The sequence below is a fragment of the Rhipicephalus sanguineus genome, chromosome 4 (genome assembly GCF_013339695.2).
Source record: "Rhipicephalus sanguineus isolate Rsan-2018 chromosome 4, BIME_Rsan_1.4, whole genome shotgun sequence".
NCBI lineage: Eukaryota > Metazoa > Arthropoda > Arachnida > Ixodida > Ixodidae > Rhipicephalus > Rhipicephalus sanguineus.
This window is the reverse complement of record NC_051179.1, coordinates 16,972,083-16,988,598: the sequence shown is the minus strand read 5'-3', so window position 1 is coordinate 16,988,598 and position 16,516 is coordinate 16,972,083. Positions and strand designations below refer to the sequence as shown.

Below are 16,516 nucleotides of genomic sequence, written 5' to 3'. Positions count from 1 at the left end.
CTTCGGCATATTCGATGGAGAGAGCAGCATTATAAGTCTTGGCCTGGATGACACGGATCACAACCTGTGAGTTTATTCATGACACATTGCTGCATACGCTGCTCGCTCCCCAGGTTCAACGTTCACCGTGATAACCGTAGATACAGGTGATGACCTCCAGAAACGTGGAGTGCGTTTGGCTGCAACAATGGCGACGCGAGGTAGACGCACTATCGTGGCCTCCTCGGTCAGCTCTGGCAGAGCGCCGCTGTGTTTGACCTCCGCGATCAGATCGCGGAGGCTATGGCAATATCAACGCTAAGCTAAGACGTCTCGGTGGTGGCGTTATCAGCCATCCGCTAATGGCATGTGCGTTATGGGCACTGTGCACACCACTGTAAGCTTAAATAACTTTCTTTCTGAATTGTTATGCGTACGTACGGCTCCGAGTGCCCCTTTTGCACCCTTCTGTCAACGCCCATGCGCACAACATAAGTTGTCACCGCCAGAGAAGTTCAAACGCAACGCTGGATCTTGTTGTCATTGTCGGTGATTCTCTTTGAGGGCGAAATTAACATTTTTCTCTGGCCACTTCCACCACTATCCTGTAACGCGGTACGATGCCCGATAATTTCTGACCGAGTATGCGGGCCGATCCCGATTGCAGCCTTACAGAGTCACCTGGCATCAACTGTGGTATTCACTTGCATATTACCAGCACTTGTTGGCAGTGGTTGATGACGACTGACGCGAAATATATTTCTTGAGTGAGTCTGAGTGATCACACTTTTTTGCCGACTTATGACGTGGACCATGACGAAGCAACCAATTGAGTGGCGCATTGTGCAGTGTATCGGAGAGCGTACCCATGACCACGCTGGACGTGTCGAGCTGCAGCAGCTCGGAGGACGTGTCGCGGGTGGACCGGCGGCGCGCACCGGCGTTCTCGTGTCCTTGCACCAGCAACCAGCTGCTGGTGGCCCTGGCCGCCACCTTCCAGGGCCTGCTCATTGTCGTCACGCTCACGGCCATCAACAAGTACGGCATCTTCACAGGTCGGTCTTCAGAACTGCAGCATGATAAACGGTTGATACTACGTCGAATTAGCTCCTACAGCTTCGCACTTTCGACGCCACATTGCGTAAATGTGTGTATAGGCCACCGAGCATAAACTCGCCTCTGATACTGATGATCGCTTAGGGATCATTGGGAGGCCGTCCTCGCTCTAGCTGACTTGCAGACCACGAAGGGTCCCATAGATCAGGCTGAGCGTACAGCAACGGTCATTGGAGTCGTGGACTATAGGGACTTGCCGCTCCATTGTCTTTCCTATTTATTAAATAGTTTTTGAATCAAACGATGCCACAGCGCTCTCGTAAAAACGCTGGGACATTCTGCGATGTTTCAAACGCTTCAGGGGGGAAAAAAAGCAGAAAACACGACAGAACACAAAAAACACGATAGAATCGGAAAGACGACGACTGTTACTTTTGCACTGTCTTTTTGTTTCGTTTTTTTTACTGGTTTTTATCAGTTTCAACTTCTCTCCTGAAAATTGGAAATGTTTCAGTTCTCAAAATTTCAAGTTGCGCAACATTTTACTTCGAACGGTGGTGCGCTGAAAAGAGCGAAATCGCAAGAAGAAAGAACACGGGCACAGCGCGACTATCGAATGGTTTGACATAGTTCACTCTGCGTCCGTGTTCCTTCTTCTTGTGCTTTCGGCGTCATAGGCATCGTTTCTTCATCTGAGAAAATACTGCACAACTTGGAGGCTACGTTGCCTGAGTACTTCCGAACGAAACAAGATAAGTTAAATAAAGATCCTGTATAGTAACTACGAAAATGCAAGATACCTGTTACTGCAGTTTATACACGCTGAGTGAACGTTATAAAGCGAGGTTGTCAGGTCGCACTGGAAGGGTATGCAAGTAACGACACCTTATTACGTTTTTTCAGGCCCCATTTCTGCTGACAGTGGTAAGTAGCAATGCAATGAATTAAGGCATGCGGTACTGCTTGTGGCAGTATGTAACGGTGGCAGGCCGCTTCGGTCGGCTTATGTGCAAGTAGCATCGTGAAGCAAGCTAAGGCGTGCGGGAGGCGCTATGATCAGTGTCTAACTAAAAATCGACCATCGTTCCACGAAATAAAGCCACATTTCGCGTGAGCATGCTTTCTCTCATCTCTCTCCCGTCTTTGTTTTAATTGTTCCCGCTCCGTCCATGCATACTTCACCGCTATATATGTAGCACCGATTGCTCTTTCCAAGCACCTCTCCGAGCGCTGAGCTATGTCGCGCGCTGAAGCTATCCGATACGCGCCACCTGTGCGTCGTCGCTAACATCATTATTGGCGTGGTGCCAACGTTTATCACCGAGCTTCATACAACCGCGTCGCGAATCTTCAAATTGGCGGCATGTGCGCTTACGCGTAATATATGCTGACTCCGTTCGGCTTGTAGGTGCTTAACGATAACAGACACGTGCCTGTGTCGCCTTCATACCAACGCGTCCAACAAAACCATCAAGATTTTGTTGATTTTCCTACATGTATAGGAAATACACAACCCTCACGACCCTCACGTCGCGTTTTGGAGCCAAGAGCACAGCCATCTTGGTGTAGCATCTCCTTAATACCTCTCCACTCAGCTTCCAGGAGCAGATGGGCGCGAGCTTCAAACTATGTCTGCTGTGTCTGCTGCTAGCGCACGTAGGACCAAATAAACGAAACTTCTGTAAAAGTAGTCTATAAAGCTAGCAGACGCGCCTCTCCGTTGTTCCGTGGCACGTTGAGGAAACATCATCGGCATATATAAGTACTATTCCGTATTTATATATTAGTACAATTGCAACGTATGCATACGATTATGTTGGAGGTTATAGGTACATGTGCTATTTGAATGTATTGTTCTTTATCTTCGACAATATATCGCCTTATAACAATTCACAAATAATTTTTATCTCAGTGAAATTGATCTCACATCTGAACGCAACTCGCGTTCTTGTGCTTACTCACTGATGTTTAGACCCATTCCTGGCTTATGGCTGTTGATATAGCCAGTACTGCTTTCTTACATCCATTGTACGCAAAATAACATGTAATAAATAAAGAAAAGACGGTCGAACGCCTCAACGTGATTGCAGGAGAGTCTGTTTTGCTCGTTGCGGTTGGCCGTTGGTTCAGCGCTGTCTGTATAAGCGACACAAATGAAAAATGAAAGTAGGAAGAAAAGAAAGAATGAATTGTAATAATGTTTGTACGGCTTTATTTAACTTTAGGCTGTGAATAACTAGCAAAATACAGTACGCAACTGAATACGTAATGCCCAGAACATGGCGGCCATGACGTGTGCTCGGCGCCCGCAGCAAACAAAACCGCACCCTTCGATATCAGGTATTCCTGTTCAGAAAGAATATAGTAGCTGAGGCGCAGATTTGAGCACCGCCGATCGCCTAAGCAAGGTGACCAAAAAGTGACCGAAAACGCTTTTCTTCCTCTGTGCCAGACATAGAACCTGCGAAGTATTACGAGAAAGCCGACATTCTGCAACCAGACAGGAACGGTGAGTGGCCCTATTTATTCGTCAAGACAGTGACACTTGTGACACAGCTTGCCTACAGCGACTGCACCTAATTTCAGCTGCCGAGGACTACGGAGGTGTTCCCAGCATTCCCCAGCAACACAAGCGAAGCCCGAAGCCGTCGACAGCTTTCGACGATTTGGCGGCGTTCGCCTCAGGTGCAGACTCATGCATAAACAAATTAACGCAGGAACTTCTCGATGATCAGCCAACAACTAATCAGCGAATATTCGCCAATTAATTTCGACCACCTGGGGTTCTTTAATGCATATCTATATTACACGATTAATCAATGATTCTTGGCTCACGTTTATTGATTTCCGTCAGCCTGATGTCTAGGAATAAATTATATTCCTAATTCTTGGGATATTTAGTGTCGTTGGTTGAGGTACTTTGTCAGTCCTTTAATCCGGTCCCGTGACTCGGCCGACTACCACTGCAGTTCCTGGCGGCCTTAGGCGATCTGGCGATACGGACCACAAAGGAGGAGGTGGCTCGGCAACTTGGCCCTCGCCCGTTCCAGGTACGGCAGTGGTAGCCTATCTAACTGACAATTTTCGCATAACTGGTGCTTAGATTACATTGATGAGTTCTAAGTGCCTAGCACTTTAGGGGCCCGGGCTTGTCGTCTAACCGTAGATCTCACATGGCGTTATCACGTCTACAAAATCAAGTGGTCAATAAAGGCCTAAAACAAGGCTAGCAATGCTCAAAACCGGGCTAAAATGAACGAACAGGGTCTGAAATAATATAATTAGCAGAAATAACCAAGTAATACCAGTAATTAACTTAAGATTGTTAAAAGGCTTCGGAAACATGCACCTGACAGTTTCGCCGCGCAAGAGAGGGCGCCACCGCCTCACCTAGCGCACGAGTGCTCCTCCCACCGGCGTGTTCGTCGCTACATATGAAGGGCGAAACAATCTGACGGACTCGCAGCAGACGGCACGTATCTCAACTGCCGTAACAAGTACGAAGTCGATAAAGCGCAGCAAAAAGTAGCGCGCATGTCACACCGAGTTTGCGAATCTCCCTAACAAGATTCTACTCGGTGCCGGGGAAACCCTCCATACTTACCTCAAACATTGACGTCATCGATGTTTTGGTAAACGGAACAGTAGGAACTACGAACGGGAATCGCTGGGTGCCCATGATACGCACTTCGCCAGGCTTCACAGTAGTGAAGCTGCTTTTAGCGCAAGGTTTAGAACTGCACCAATCGTTACACAAGAAATGTTTTATCGAAAACGTGCCATTAGCGATCAATTGATAAACTTCCAAAGCAACAGGGAGGCTTAAGAGACGCCCTGTAGTTAAGGGCTCGCGATTACTTTTGCCCACACTGAAATTAAGCGAAAGCGTGGTACACGGGTGTTTATAATAATAATATCTGGGGTTTAACGTCCCAAAACCACGATATGATTATGAGAGACGCCGTAGTGGAGGGCTCCGGAAATTTCGACCACCTGGGGTTCTTTAACGTGCACCTAAATCTAAGTATACGGGCCTCAAACATTTTCGCCACCATCGAAAATGCAGCCGCCGCGGCCCAACGCTTATAGAACCTGGTTCTATAAACGTTGCCGCGGCCGGGATTCGATCCCGCGACGTTCGGGTCAGCGGTCGAGTGCCATAACCACTAGACCACCGTGGCGGGGCGCGGGCGTTTATCGGGCTCGACCTATCATATAAAAGCGGCTGCCGCGGCCTAGATTCACGATCCAGTGATCATTACTGTGCCACGAAAGCCAAATTACGCCGTTGGACAGACACATAATATGGGTATACTTATGTGACAACCAATTAAGAAGGATTAATTGCCCATGAAGAGAAGTAAATTGCAGTATGATATGCACACGTACGCACAAAAGAACACGAGACTGGTTGTCACCTTCGCATACTACGTGAGAGTCTTTTTTTTTTTGTCGAAAGTACGTTCAGGTAGGGTTATTCGACGTCACGCCTATGGCAAATGTGAAAAAAGTGGTGTCTCTTCGCTCTGTGATGACGTTTCCGTGTATGCCACTTCTGGCAAGCTACATAGTGATTATTCGTTCCTTTCAATCAATCAATCAATCAATCAATCAATCAATCAATCAATCAATCAATCAATCAATCAATCAATCAATCAATCAATCAATCAATCAATCAATCAATCCGTTCTTCCACAGACGGCGGCAACGGCAGCCGCGCCCTGATGTGCATGTTCGCGGATACCTTCGAGGGAGACTTCCCGACGCACCTGTGCACGCACCTGGTGTTCATGAACGCCGTGATCGACCTGCAGGCGCAGATTATTCGCCCGAACTCGGCCGAGCAGGGACGAGCCGGTACGAATAATGATTCTTCCTTCCTTTTCTTCTTTTACTTTATTTTAAGACGTCGTGAAATTATTTCCTTCGCGAAAATTATCAAGTAGCCCTATAAAAATGTGGTATTGTGCGATAACTCGGTAAAAATTTTTGCCAGCCGACGTTCACTACTGACAGGAATGGTGAGAGCGACTGCAACTGGTGACCGAGGAATCGCTCGTAAGCATGCGCGACATGCCGCTGTTCGGCTCATAAGCTGAAATATTGAGCCCCAAGTAAATGGCTTGGAGAGAGGTCGCTATTCAAACACAGCGACCACATGTGATCAACTTGGCCGCGTACGTACATCTGTGCCGCAAAACAAGCTCACCCCCCCCCCTAAAAAAAAACCCCTCCCCCGAAGAAAAAAAAGCAAAGACAAAGAGAAGAAATATATCTCGGTCGCGTAATTTGTGCGGCCTGCCAGTGCAAGGGATTTTGTGCCATAGAGGCTTACACCGCGCTTGTAGACATCGGGTCATGTTATACATGATATAACATGACGATTAAACTGTCCCAGATGTAATATAACTACACGATCCACACCTGTAGCTTTCACTGATGCTGGTGTCAAGTTTATGAGGCCAGGGGCGTAGCCAAGGGGGGGTTGGGGGGTTCAACCCCCCCCCCCCCCGAAAATTTTCAATTTTGCTTGCGTATATACGCACGCACACATACAAACACAAAGTATGGTTGAACCCCCCCCCCCCCCCGAAAAAAAATTTCTGGCTACGCCCCTGTATGAGGCTGACGGAAAAACATCGAATTACCAATGTTTACGAACATGTTAGAATGTCTATATAGACACTTAATTTATCATAACATATGCGACTTTGATATGGAAATCGGCTTCGAAGTGCCTGGTCTGACGCCATCAACCTTTTCTGGACGTCATGGCATAGAACAAACATTGCTTACTTAAATAAAAAAAAAAGTGATAATGAATGAGCCATGTGACCTGCGGGCTTTCTATCGCTTCAGTGCAAACTTAGCGGTGAGAACAGAGTACGCACTAAGGTATGAGCTAATTCCTGTAAAGACAGGCCGCGCGCGAGCGCGCCCGGTCGCTCAAAGTTCGCAGTTTCTGTCGGAGCCATGCAGCCACCCCTCCGGCACCATCCATGGGCCTTAATAATTAATAATTGTTGGGGTTTAACTTCCCCAGCCCACGATATGATTGTGACGGATGCCGTAGTGGAGGGCTCCGGAAATTTCGACCACCTGGGGTTCTTTAATGTGCACCTAAATCCAAGTATACGGACGTCAAGCATTTTCTCCTCCATCGAAATGCGGCCGCCTCGGCCGGACTCGACCCCGCGACCTTCGGGTCAGCAGTCGAGCACCGTAATCACTAGGCCACTGTGTGTCGGGTTCCATGGGCCTTTAGCGCGACGGAATGCGGCCGGTTGCGTTTCCTGTCCGCTTGAGCCGCGATAGTCGGCTGCCCTAGCGCGCTTTCACTCGCACATAGAACATACGACGTGAGGGGCGATGCTATCGCCCTTGGACTTTATACGGAACATCACGGCGACGGCAAAAATGCTCCTGGAGTGTCCCTATACCCTATAATTGCTATCGCAATAATATGATTATTCTCATTTCCACTTTCGCTCCTGATGTACAATTTTCGCGTGCGCACACGCATCGCCAGAAGGTGACGTTGCGTTCATTGTCTCAGTGCTGCAGCGGTTCATCAACCAGCGGCGTGAGCAGGAAGAGGGTGGCAGCCACTTCCTGGTGTCCCTGTGGGAGGCCCGCGTGACGGACACGTACCGCGACCTGTTCACCGACTGGTCGCGCGGCACCCGCGCCGCCACGCTGGCTCTCGGATGGCTGCAGCGCACTGGGCTGGACGGACTCGCGCTGCTCAACCTCGCACTCACCTCGGAAACTGCGCCGGACTTTCTCAATATCTTCAAGGTGAACCAACTATATATGGAATGCTTACTATTATCGAATACCGCCAAAAAGCGACACGGAAAAGGCGGGGCTATGACGTCACTATTGCATTCCTTAATTTCGTCATAATGTCGCGCGGCTCCGTGGCGTGTTTCCATACCGTAAAGAGCGCAATAGCGGAACTTGCGCGATAGGCACGTGAACTGAGCAGAGACGTCACGTATGACGTCATATCACCACCGTAAAGTTTGAACGAAAGGGAAAGGCAGGCTGTCTGGCGTTGCATAAGTGTCGCTATTTTGCCAGTGTCAGTGGTTGGCTCGTGTCACTGGGTGAGCCATACCTACGCCGAGCTGCTTCACGGTTCTCACTATTAACGCGATAGCGTTAAAGAGCTCGTGTCGCAGAAACTCCGGCGTCGGTGGTGTCGGCGGCGGCGTCTTTGGTTGTGCCTGCGACCCCTGGCTCCGTGGCACGATGCGTTTAGCCGCTCTGCCACCACGCATATCCTCTAGCTTACTAACGGCGAGCTATTTATGTACACCATTTAGCGTTGCTGGTACGCACATCTCGAAGGTTCTTCAGCGGCTTGACAGAAATCCCGCGAGATGGCGCAAAGGGCCCACGGGCGGGTTTACCGTGTTCCATCGCACCGCATGCATGGATATAGGAGCCGGCGCACGTCCGCACTTTGGCTTTCCTTGCGGCACTGTTTAGGTCTCCACCGAGAAGCGAAGCCAGGCTAGCGATTGGGAAGGTGATAACACGGCCCGATTACGCTATCGCGTTCTACTCTTGAAAGTGAAGCTCAAGCTTCCTCCCCATTTTTTTTTTTTGCTAGCTTCACTACTTCCAGAAGCAGAGTCAACAGGGACGTGCCGCTCCATCAGTGACGTCATACGTGACGTTCCTGCTCTGCTCAGTGACATGACGGTTTTGTTACGCGTGTGATGATCGGATATGGTACAATATTAACTGTCTGTAAGGAACTATAAAATAGGTGTAAAATGATTTTGAAATATGAAACCTGAAATAAACGATATTTAGGTTCTGGGATGATAAACGAGCACACGTCTTGGCGTTTGTCTCTGTTATATGTTCAAGCGAAGCTTGTATTGGTTCACTTGTGCCGGGGGTCGGTGTCCTCTGAAAAAAAGAAAAAAAGAACAAGGTTGCGCCGATAACTCAATGTCTCAGTACGCAATGGCGAAACACGTGGTGTGCACGCCTGTAACACGTGACGCGCTCACCCAATTTGAGCCGGGCGCCCGCCAGGGGAAGAAAAAGGGAAAGAAAGGAGCTCGCGTGTTTAACTGGTCCTCCTTCTCGTCAGTTCTTGCTCGGCACACGGATGAGAAAGCCGCGCGTTCTCCGTTTGGACGGCGAAACAGATCGCTTTCTACGAGCAACGCCGACAACGCAATCGGGAGTGGGCTCGCTCATGGCGTGCGGACCCGGCGTTCAGGGATGCCGAAACAGAGGCTCGTCGACAGCGTAGAGCAGCAGATCGTGAGCGAAAGGAACACGACGCTCATAGCGATAGTACGCCCAGCATAGTCACAGTTTCGCTGGCTTCCACCTTCACGGTTGTAGAAGGGCTCAGAATTTTTACTAGATTAGATTATCAGAGAGCCGCGTCAATGTACCATTTTTACGAAGGGCATCAATCGTGCTTTATTGTGCGCCTCCTACAATACGCGTGACGACCCAGTTTTGTGCGCATCCGGGACACTTCGCAATCTTGCGGTTCAGCTAGAAACGTGCTCGTGTATTCATCCCGCAGTTGTACTATCGTACGGTTGACATCCCTCTTATTTCCTAACTTTACGCGTGTGATGCCACAACCGAAAGCGGGAAGTATTTTTTTTCTATTACCAGATGTTTATCCTCGTGGTTTGTGTCGTAATTTTTCCAACTGCAACAAATCTTAAATAAAAGCCGGGGGTTTTACGTGCCAAAACGACAATATGATTGTGAGGCAAGCCGTAGCGGGGGACCTCGGATGAATTTTGACCAGTTGATGTTGTTCAACCTGCGAATCTATGCGCAAGGTTGTTTCTGCATTTCACCACAACGAAATACGGTCGCCGTGGCGAGGGATAGAATATCGACATGCTTTCACAGTGCAAATTGAATGAGGACAGAGAACACAACACAGGTGCTGTGTTGTCCTTTCCTCGTTCAATTTGCGCTGTGAAAACAAGCAGATTCTATCGAGGGATAGAACCCTCATACTCGGAAATGCAGCACCATAGCTGCTTAAAGCCAACGCGGCAAGTGTGCGGAGAATTCTGCGCGTTGCCAAAATTAGAGCTTTGTTATGGCATCTTGACTGCTGTCGCCTACGCAGGCGAGTCACAGGGTCTTATGAATTGTGTCCACAACGCCCTGTTGCTTGCAGGTCTTGCGCGCCGTGATGGGCCCCGACTTGTTGATGGTGTTCGGCTTCTACCTTTCGGAGAGCTACCAGGGCAAAGAGGAGAAGCGGCTCATCAGGATGCTGCACCAGATAGCTAAGTATGGCTTCAACGCTCGAGCATGTTGTTCTTTTAATGCACATTGCGTACATGCCGCAATCTTGGTTATACCGCTGTGGTGAGGGGCGAGGGTGGGTGAAGACACACCAAATATGTGTCGCGCACTAGTGAACATTCGGAAGAGGTATCGCGGTAAAATGGTAGAGAGCAGGGGCGTAGCCAGGGGGGGGGGGGTGTTGGGGGGTTCAACCCCCCCCCCCCCCGAAATTTTTCAGTTGTGCTTGCGTATATATACACGCGCACATACAAACCCCCGCACGAACATACATAAAGTATGGTTGAAACCGCCCCCCCCCCCCGAAAAATATTTCTTGCTACGCCCCTGGTAAGGAGTACAAGAGAAAGAGAGTAAAGCCGCATCTTGTGGCCTTTTGTCTATAGTAACTGTAATACGCTTGAAAGAACAAGGACAACAAGAGGAGCACAGCATGAGCGCTACCTTTCAACAAGTCAACAATAATGAGAACTAACAGACAAGAAAGCCAAGGAAAGGATAGGGGATGTTACTTTGCTGTAATTGTGATGTAAATGTGAAGAAAGTAAAGTGGACGAAAAGATAACTTGCCGCCGACAGGGACCGAACCTGCGACCTTCGAATAACGCTTCCGATGCTCTAGCACTGAGCTACGGCTGCGGTCATCCTCCCGTCTACTTTATGGGGTACATATGTGCATTTAACCCTAAGAGTGTTATTCAGCGCCGCTAGTAGCCATGACGGCGAGTGTGGAACACTTTTTCTGCCTGCTGACGTCACGAAGTACGTGAACTTTTTACGAGCTGGCAGCTGACCACTAATCCCTCGCATACTACCTGAAGGCATCCTTTCTGCCAGAACGAGACCCCACAAAGTGGACGGGATTTCCGCCGCCGTAGCTCAATGGTGCGTCGGACGCGTTATTCGAAGGTCTCAGGTTCGGACCCTGCCGGCGGCAAGTTATCTTTTCATCCACATACTTTCTTCACAGTTACCTCATAATTACTACAAATAACATCTTTAATATTTTCTTTGGCTTTCTTTCTTAGTTATATTAATGTTGTGTCTAGCAAAGAAGAACGAGCCCTTAAAATTCCCATTCCTTCGTTCAAACAAGTCAAGTGACTTGTTGAAAGTTAGTGCTCGTGTTGTTCTTCCTGTTGTATTTGTCTTTTCAACTATTTTACAGTTACTATGTCACGTCAACAAGGCCGAACATCAGCATTGTTACCTGTCCTATTAATACATTAATTACGACACTAGCGTGTGTCTTGCAGCGCAGGCCTCTAATTTTTTTTTTTCGAAACTCGCAGCCAGGTGAACTTGACTGTGTTCGAAACGCACGATCCACGACCCGTCTCGTGCAAGGTGTTCGTGCCCAACGCCTACAACAAGCGCAACGAGGACGCCGACGCTCCCGACCACACAATAGTACGTCGTTCGTGCGCTTTTATGCAGCTGCCCAGAGGGCGTCACCGGGATTTATAACACGTAGTCGGTACTATATTATGGACAAACACAGCCGTTATCATGTATAGCGGTTACATCATGAAGCTTACAAACTGTAAAGTAACACCCCCGAGGGAACAACTGTGAAATGCGGTACTTCGCGTTTCCATGGAGTAACCAGGAGTCATGCTTTACGCCCGGAGCATCGGCGTGCGTATGAGAGGTGCAGCCGTCACCCCCCCCCCTCCCTCCCCCGTCAGTTTCTTATCGACATCGTTCTGATGCTGCTTCAGCCTCTAAGTTTGCCCGATTCACCGATGTATGCGTAGTCGCAGTCGGCGCAGGCTATCTTGTAGATTACTCAAGGAAACGACTCTCTCGGAAGCATGTCCTTATTACCCACGTGTGCAACCTCAACGTCATTACTGCGCAGAACGCGAGATAACAGTTCGCTTATCCCAAGAACGTAGGGTATGGCAGCACGTTTCTTTAGACGGGCATGAGCCTTAATATAGACCCTGACTGAGCAAGGCACTGCGTATGTAACTATCAGTGGCAGTATAGGCACAATGCACCTCGAGATATTTGGGACTCTCGTAGACCTAATCGAAGATGCCCAATGAGACGGTGACAAGACAACGGGATGACGACGATATATGCACGGTGACTTTCGTCTACACACATGATGCAGCTTCTCCGATGAACGACGATCTTGTGTCACGCAGCTGCAGTGCCTGCAGTGGAGCGCTGGCCCTGCGGAGCTGTACCAGCGGCTGCAGGGCCGGCTGTGCATGTCGCTCACCCTGGCCGCGTTCCGCTTCATCGTGCACGTGGGACCCGGACACCTGGGCGCACGCTGCTACAACTACTACCCTGCGTCACTCAGGCAGGTAAGCGAGACGCACAGGGGCATCCTCAGGTCGCTGCTGCGCGTTGTCGTGAGATGCCATAACAGTACGAACGAAAGAAGGGAATTTTAAGGGCTCGTTTGTTTTGTTTAGGGCCATAACCGTACGGTATCACATAACTAATTGTTAGACACAACCAATGAAAGTAACAGACAGTTAAGCCAAAGCAAAGATTTTTTTGGCTTAATTGTCTGTTGGTTTAATCGCTTGCGTCTAACAAAGAAATGAGCCCTCGAACCATTGCCCCCTTTTCATAATTGTTGGCACAACTAGTTGTTGCGTCTCCTGTCGGTTACCGCTGTGCACGATTTGCAAGGACTTATTATTTTACAGCATACATTTGAATCGTTTACTTGCTAATTCCATTGAGCGAAATTACACAACTTCTTGTGGCTTTCCTACTTTACCCATACTGTTCTAATATCATCTGGTTAAATAAGAGACGATCCACTCCATCCCAGCAATGTTTCGTTCGTATCGCTTAGAAGTGATTAGAACTTGAGATCTTGTGCCGAATGCAATTGAATCACTTCGATGGGGATTTTCCTTTAATAAAATTTTGATGATTTCTTGTGATTTTCGTATTTTACCCAAAATATTTCGGCCACATAAGACATAATTATTTTCATTCCGGCAATGTTTCGTCCCTTGCGACTTCAGCACTTGTGGTGCAAGCATTTCAATAAATTTGAAGGTGATTTCCATTGAACAAACTTGTCACAATTTCTTATGGCTTCCCGTTTTCACTCACGCCGTTCTAATAACTTCTGCTTGAATAAGAAGATGCCTCCTCTGTTCCTGCAGCGCCTCGTCCTACTCGTTCCTATGCAGCAAGCATTTAAATAGCTAATGTCATTGGTTATTTAGGATCAACACGGCCCTGATAACTCCTCCATTTGCTCTTTGTGCCTGCGCCATTAAACATATCTTCTGCTTATAATTAGAAAGAATTGCTGTATTGCTGCAGCGTTTCTTCCTTGGTGCATTCTTATTTAAAATACTTTAGCGCTACTTTTTGACAAGGACAAGACCGAGAAGTACGTACATGACAGTACGGCCGCTGATTCCAACTATTTTTATTGAAGTAACACGCATTGCATTTAATAGCAGAAGAGGGCAGAGGACGCATGCGCAATCATAGGGGAATAGTAGATTATGGTTGGCATAAAATGGAATGAGTGCTAATTCAGTAAAAATAGTTGGAGTCAGCGCCCGTCCGGTCATGTACTTCTCTGTCTTGTCCTCGTCACAAAGTAGCGCTACAATATTTTAAATAAGAATGCATCGCCAACTAGCCTCGCAACGTGTTTTGTTAAGTGAACTTCCTTAGTGGATTTTCCTGTATTTTCAAATGAGATTCTTGTTCGCAGCACTGCCGGGACAAGCGGCAGGTGCACTACGCGGATGCGGCAATCGGCAACTTTGCCGAGGTACCCGCCGGCACACAGCTACAATCTGTGCGATTCGAAGCCTTCGACACTGTCGCCACACTGAGAAAAAAGGCAAGATATTCGAGGCAAATTTTTTTTGGCCTTTCTGCGGCTATTTATTCGCTGATAACTGTATTTCCCGTATTTGGCCTTTCTGCGGCCATTTATTCTCTGTAACTGTATAACTATTCGCTGAACTGCATTTCCGCTCTGCTGCTCCTGTACTATTTTTTTTTTTTGTAAGGGTTTTGGGGCTGGTCAAGCGGTTACGAGCCGCTTTTTTCCTCACTCGCCTTCATCTGTATTGGTGTTGTGGAAATAAATACAATACAATAAAAAAACAATAATTCGTCCGTAGTTGCGTTCCTCTGTAGATGCATGCAGCTATATACAGGCCGTTGTTTTATAGTAAACATGCAAAGAAAGGCTATGAGAGCAGCGAACAAGACACTTTTGCAGAAGAGTTCCTAGGCGAGACGGACATGCATGGCCGCTATTATGATGAGCTTCAGGATACCAATTAAAATAGCAAATATTTGTTATGTTTTTACTCGTGCCTCGAAGGCAGATATTACTCGTGCCTCGGAGGCAGAAATGTGACTGCCTCGAGACAGTCACATTTCAACGCACCTCAATTTAAAATAAGAAACATTTGTATCGTATCTGATTAGATATATTCACATGGCATTTCAACGCGTGATACGAATTATATCGAAACCGAACGCGTCTGGAGCGCGGGAATTGCCACTTCGCTAGATTATATGACTTGAAACAGATGTTCGTCTAGAGTGTGTCTGCTTGTTTTTGAGGTCTCGTCTTTATGGTTGTGTCAAACACCTAGACACACGTTCGGTGTCACAGTGAAAGTGTTGATAAACATTGAAAGGGACTGCGCATGTACAGATGACGTTGATCCTGGACGAGTATCCTGCTTTGTGCGTGGCGCTCTATCACGCGGATCTCGAGGACTACCGCGGCGTCTGCGACCCCGGCGAGCCTTTCGCACGCATCACTGCAGTCAGGCAGGTCAGTGCTGCGCTTTAAAGTGATGATTATGATGATTTGTGGCTGTACCCTCGAGAACGGGCGGACGCACGACTCATTCCTGGCGGGAGAAAAAGGGTAGAAAATAAAAGACGCCGGGGGAGGGGGGATGAAAGGAGGGGGATTGCTACCAATATGTCTCACTAGTGTCTACCACATTCGTAGCTGCCCCTTCGCAACCGATATTGCATTGTTGCGCTGATCGTCCTCCGCCGGCGCTAATCGCTGCTGTGGCGCCATCTAGTGGCACGAAATATCTAGTTGACGTCGGATAATTTAAACGCGCCGCCACTTGCTGTCTATGCTCGAGTGACGCACGACAAGGATCAGACTGACATGTTTGGGGGTTCCGGTAAATTAACTTGAAAGCTGTAACTCGGACACAGAAAAACGGGTCAACACGCGGACACCAGACAAAGGCCTACTTTTGAGCCAATTGCCGCGATGTTGTGGCCGAGAACCCGCATACAAAATGCTGTCCACGCTTGCGCCTTGGTGCCAATATAAAGTTCGTTATTGAAATAAAAATAAAAAAAATGTCTCAGGGCATAGTTTAAATACAGCCTCAACCCAGTGGCCAAAGAAACACAAGAAAGATGAAAAAATAATGATAGGTTTACCCGTGTGCAAAACAGCCCTTCAGTTTGCATTGTGATGAGAATTGTAAAATCTCGACTGCATTTTTCGAAAATGAACACGGAACAAGTGTCCAGAAACTGACAGTTGATTGCCGTTTGTGTAGGCATTTTCGCGCTTTTCCCGATTTGATCAAATAAGTTAGAGAGTGGTTATGTATCTTAGAATAACAGAGAGCTGAGCTAGTTGGTAAGTATTCATTCTAAAAAGACAGGGCGTGCAAACAAGGACACAAGAAAGAAGTCAGGACACCACAAACGCCGTGGTGTCCTGACTTCTGTAATACTGTCATGTAATACTGTCATCTGATCAGTCGAAGCAGTGGCAGATCTTGAGTGTTATTACGGCATATCAGGTAGGGATTTCGGTTGTTTCCTTGCTGCATTTAAGCCAGTATACATTTATTAGACGCTAATAAAAGTTTATTCTCGGGGTTTTCCACCTTTGTATTTATCCCGCAGATAACCGACTCGAAACCGCCGACTGGGACAAAGTGATGCCACGAGCAAACCGACAGAGCGTCAGCGTCGTCATAAGCTGCGAGCATTCCTTCTTCACCACTTACCGTTTTCATGCTTATGTCGCGTATTGTCATTAACGAAATACACGTAACTTGTACAACTAACACAATAAACGCGTTCTTGTACAGTATAATCTCGTGTGTAATCACATGCAAACCTAATTAACGTATATCCGTATTGCTTCAATAAAGAGGTCTTTGTATGC

General features: G+C 47.9%; 1 protein-coding gene across 1 annotated transcript; it reads left to right on the top strand.

The window, feature by feature from the left end:
* The first annotated feature begins 833 nt into the window (after positions 1–833).
* On the top strand, positions 834–16,516 carry LOC119389224 (uncharacterized). Its single transcript, XM_049415058.1, has 10 exons — positions 834–1,034; positions 3,488–3,544; positions 3,622–3,720; positions 5,734–5,892; positions 7,565–7,833; positions 10,214–10,329; positions 11,637–11,754; positions 12,498–12,662; positions 15,014–15,136; positions 16,252–16,516. Exons 1-10 carry the CDS (start codon positions 848–850, stop codon positions 16,285–16,287), a joined length of 1,329 nt encoding a protein of 442 aa, XP_049271015.1. The 5' UTR covers positions 834–847; the 3' UTR covers positions 16,288–16,516.

Coding starts and splice junctions, on each gene's coding strand:
- LOC119389224 (XM_049415058.1), top strand. CDS start 848: ATGACCACGCTGGACGTGTCGAGCTGCAGCAGCTCGGAGGACGTGTCG. Junction 11,755..12,497: donor ACGCTCCCGACCACACAATA/GTACGTCGTTCG, acceptor TGTGTCACGCAG/CTGCAGTGCCTGCAGTGGAG. Junction 12,663..15,013: donor ACCCTGCGTCACTCAGGCAG/GTAAGCGAGACG, acceptor GCGCATGTACAG/ATGACGTTGATCCTGGACGA.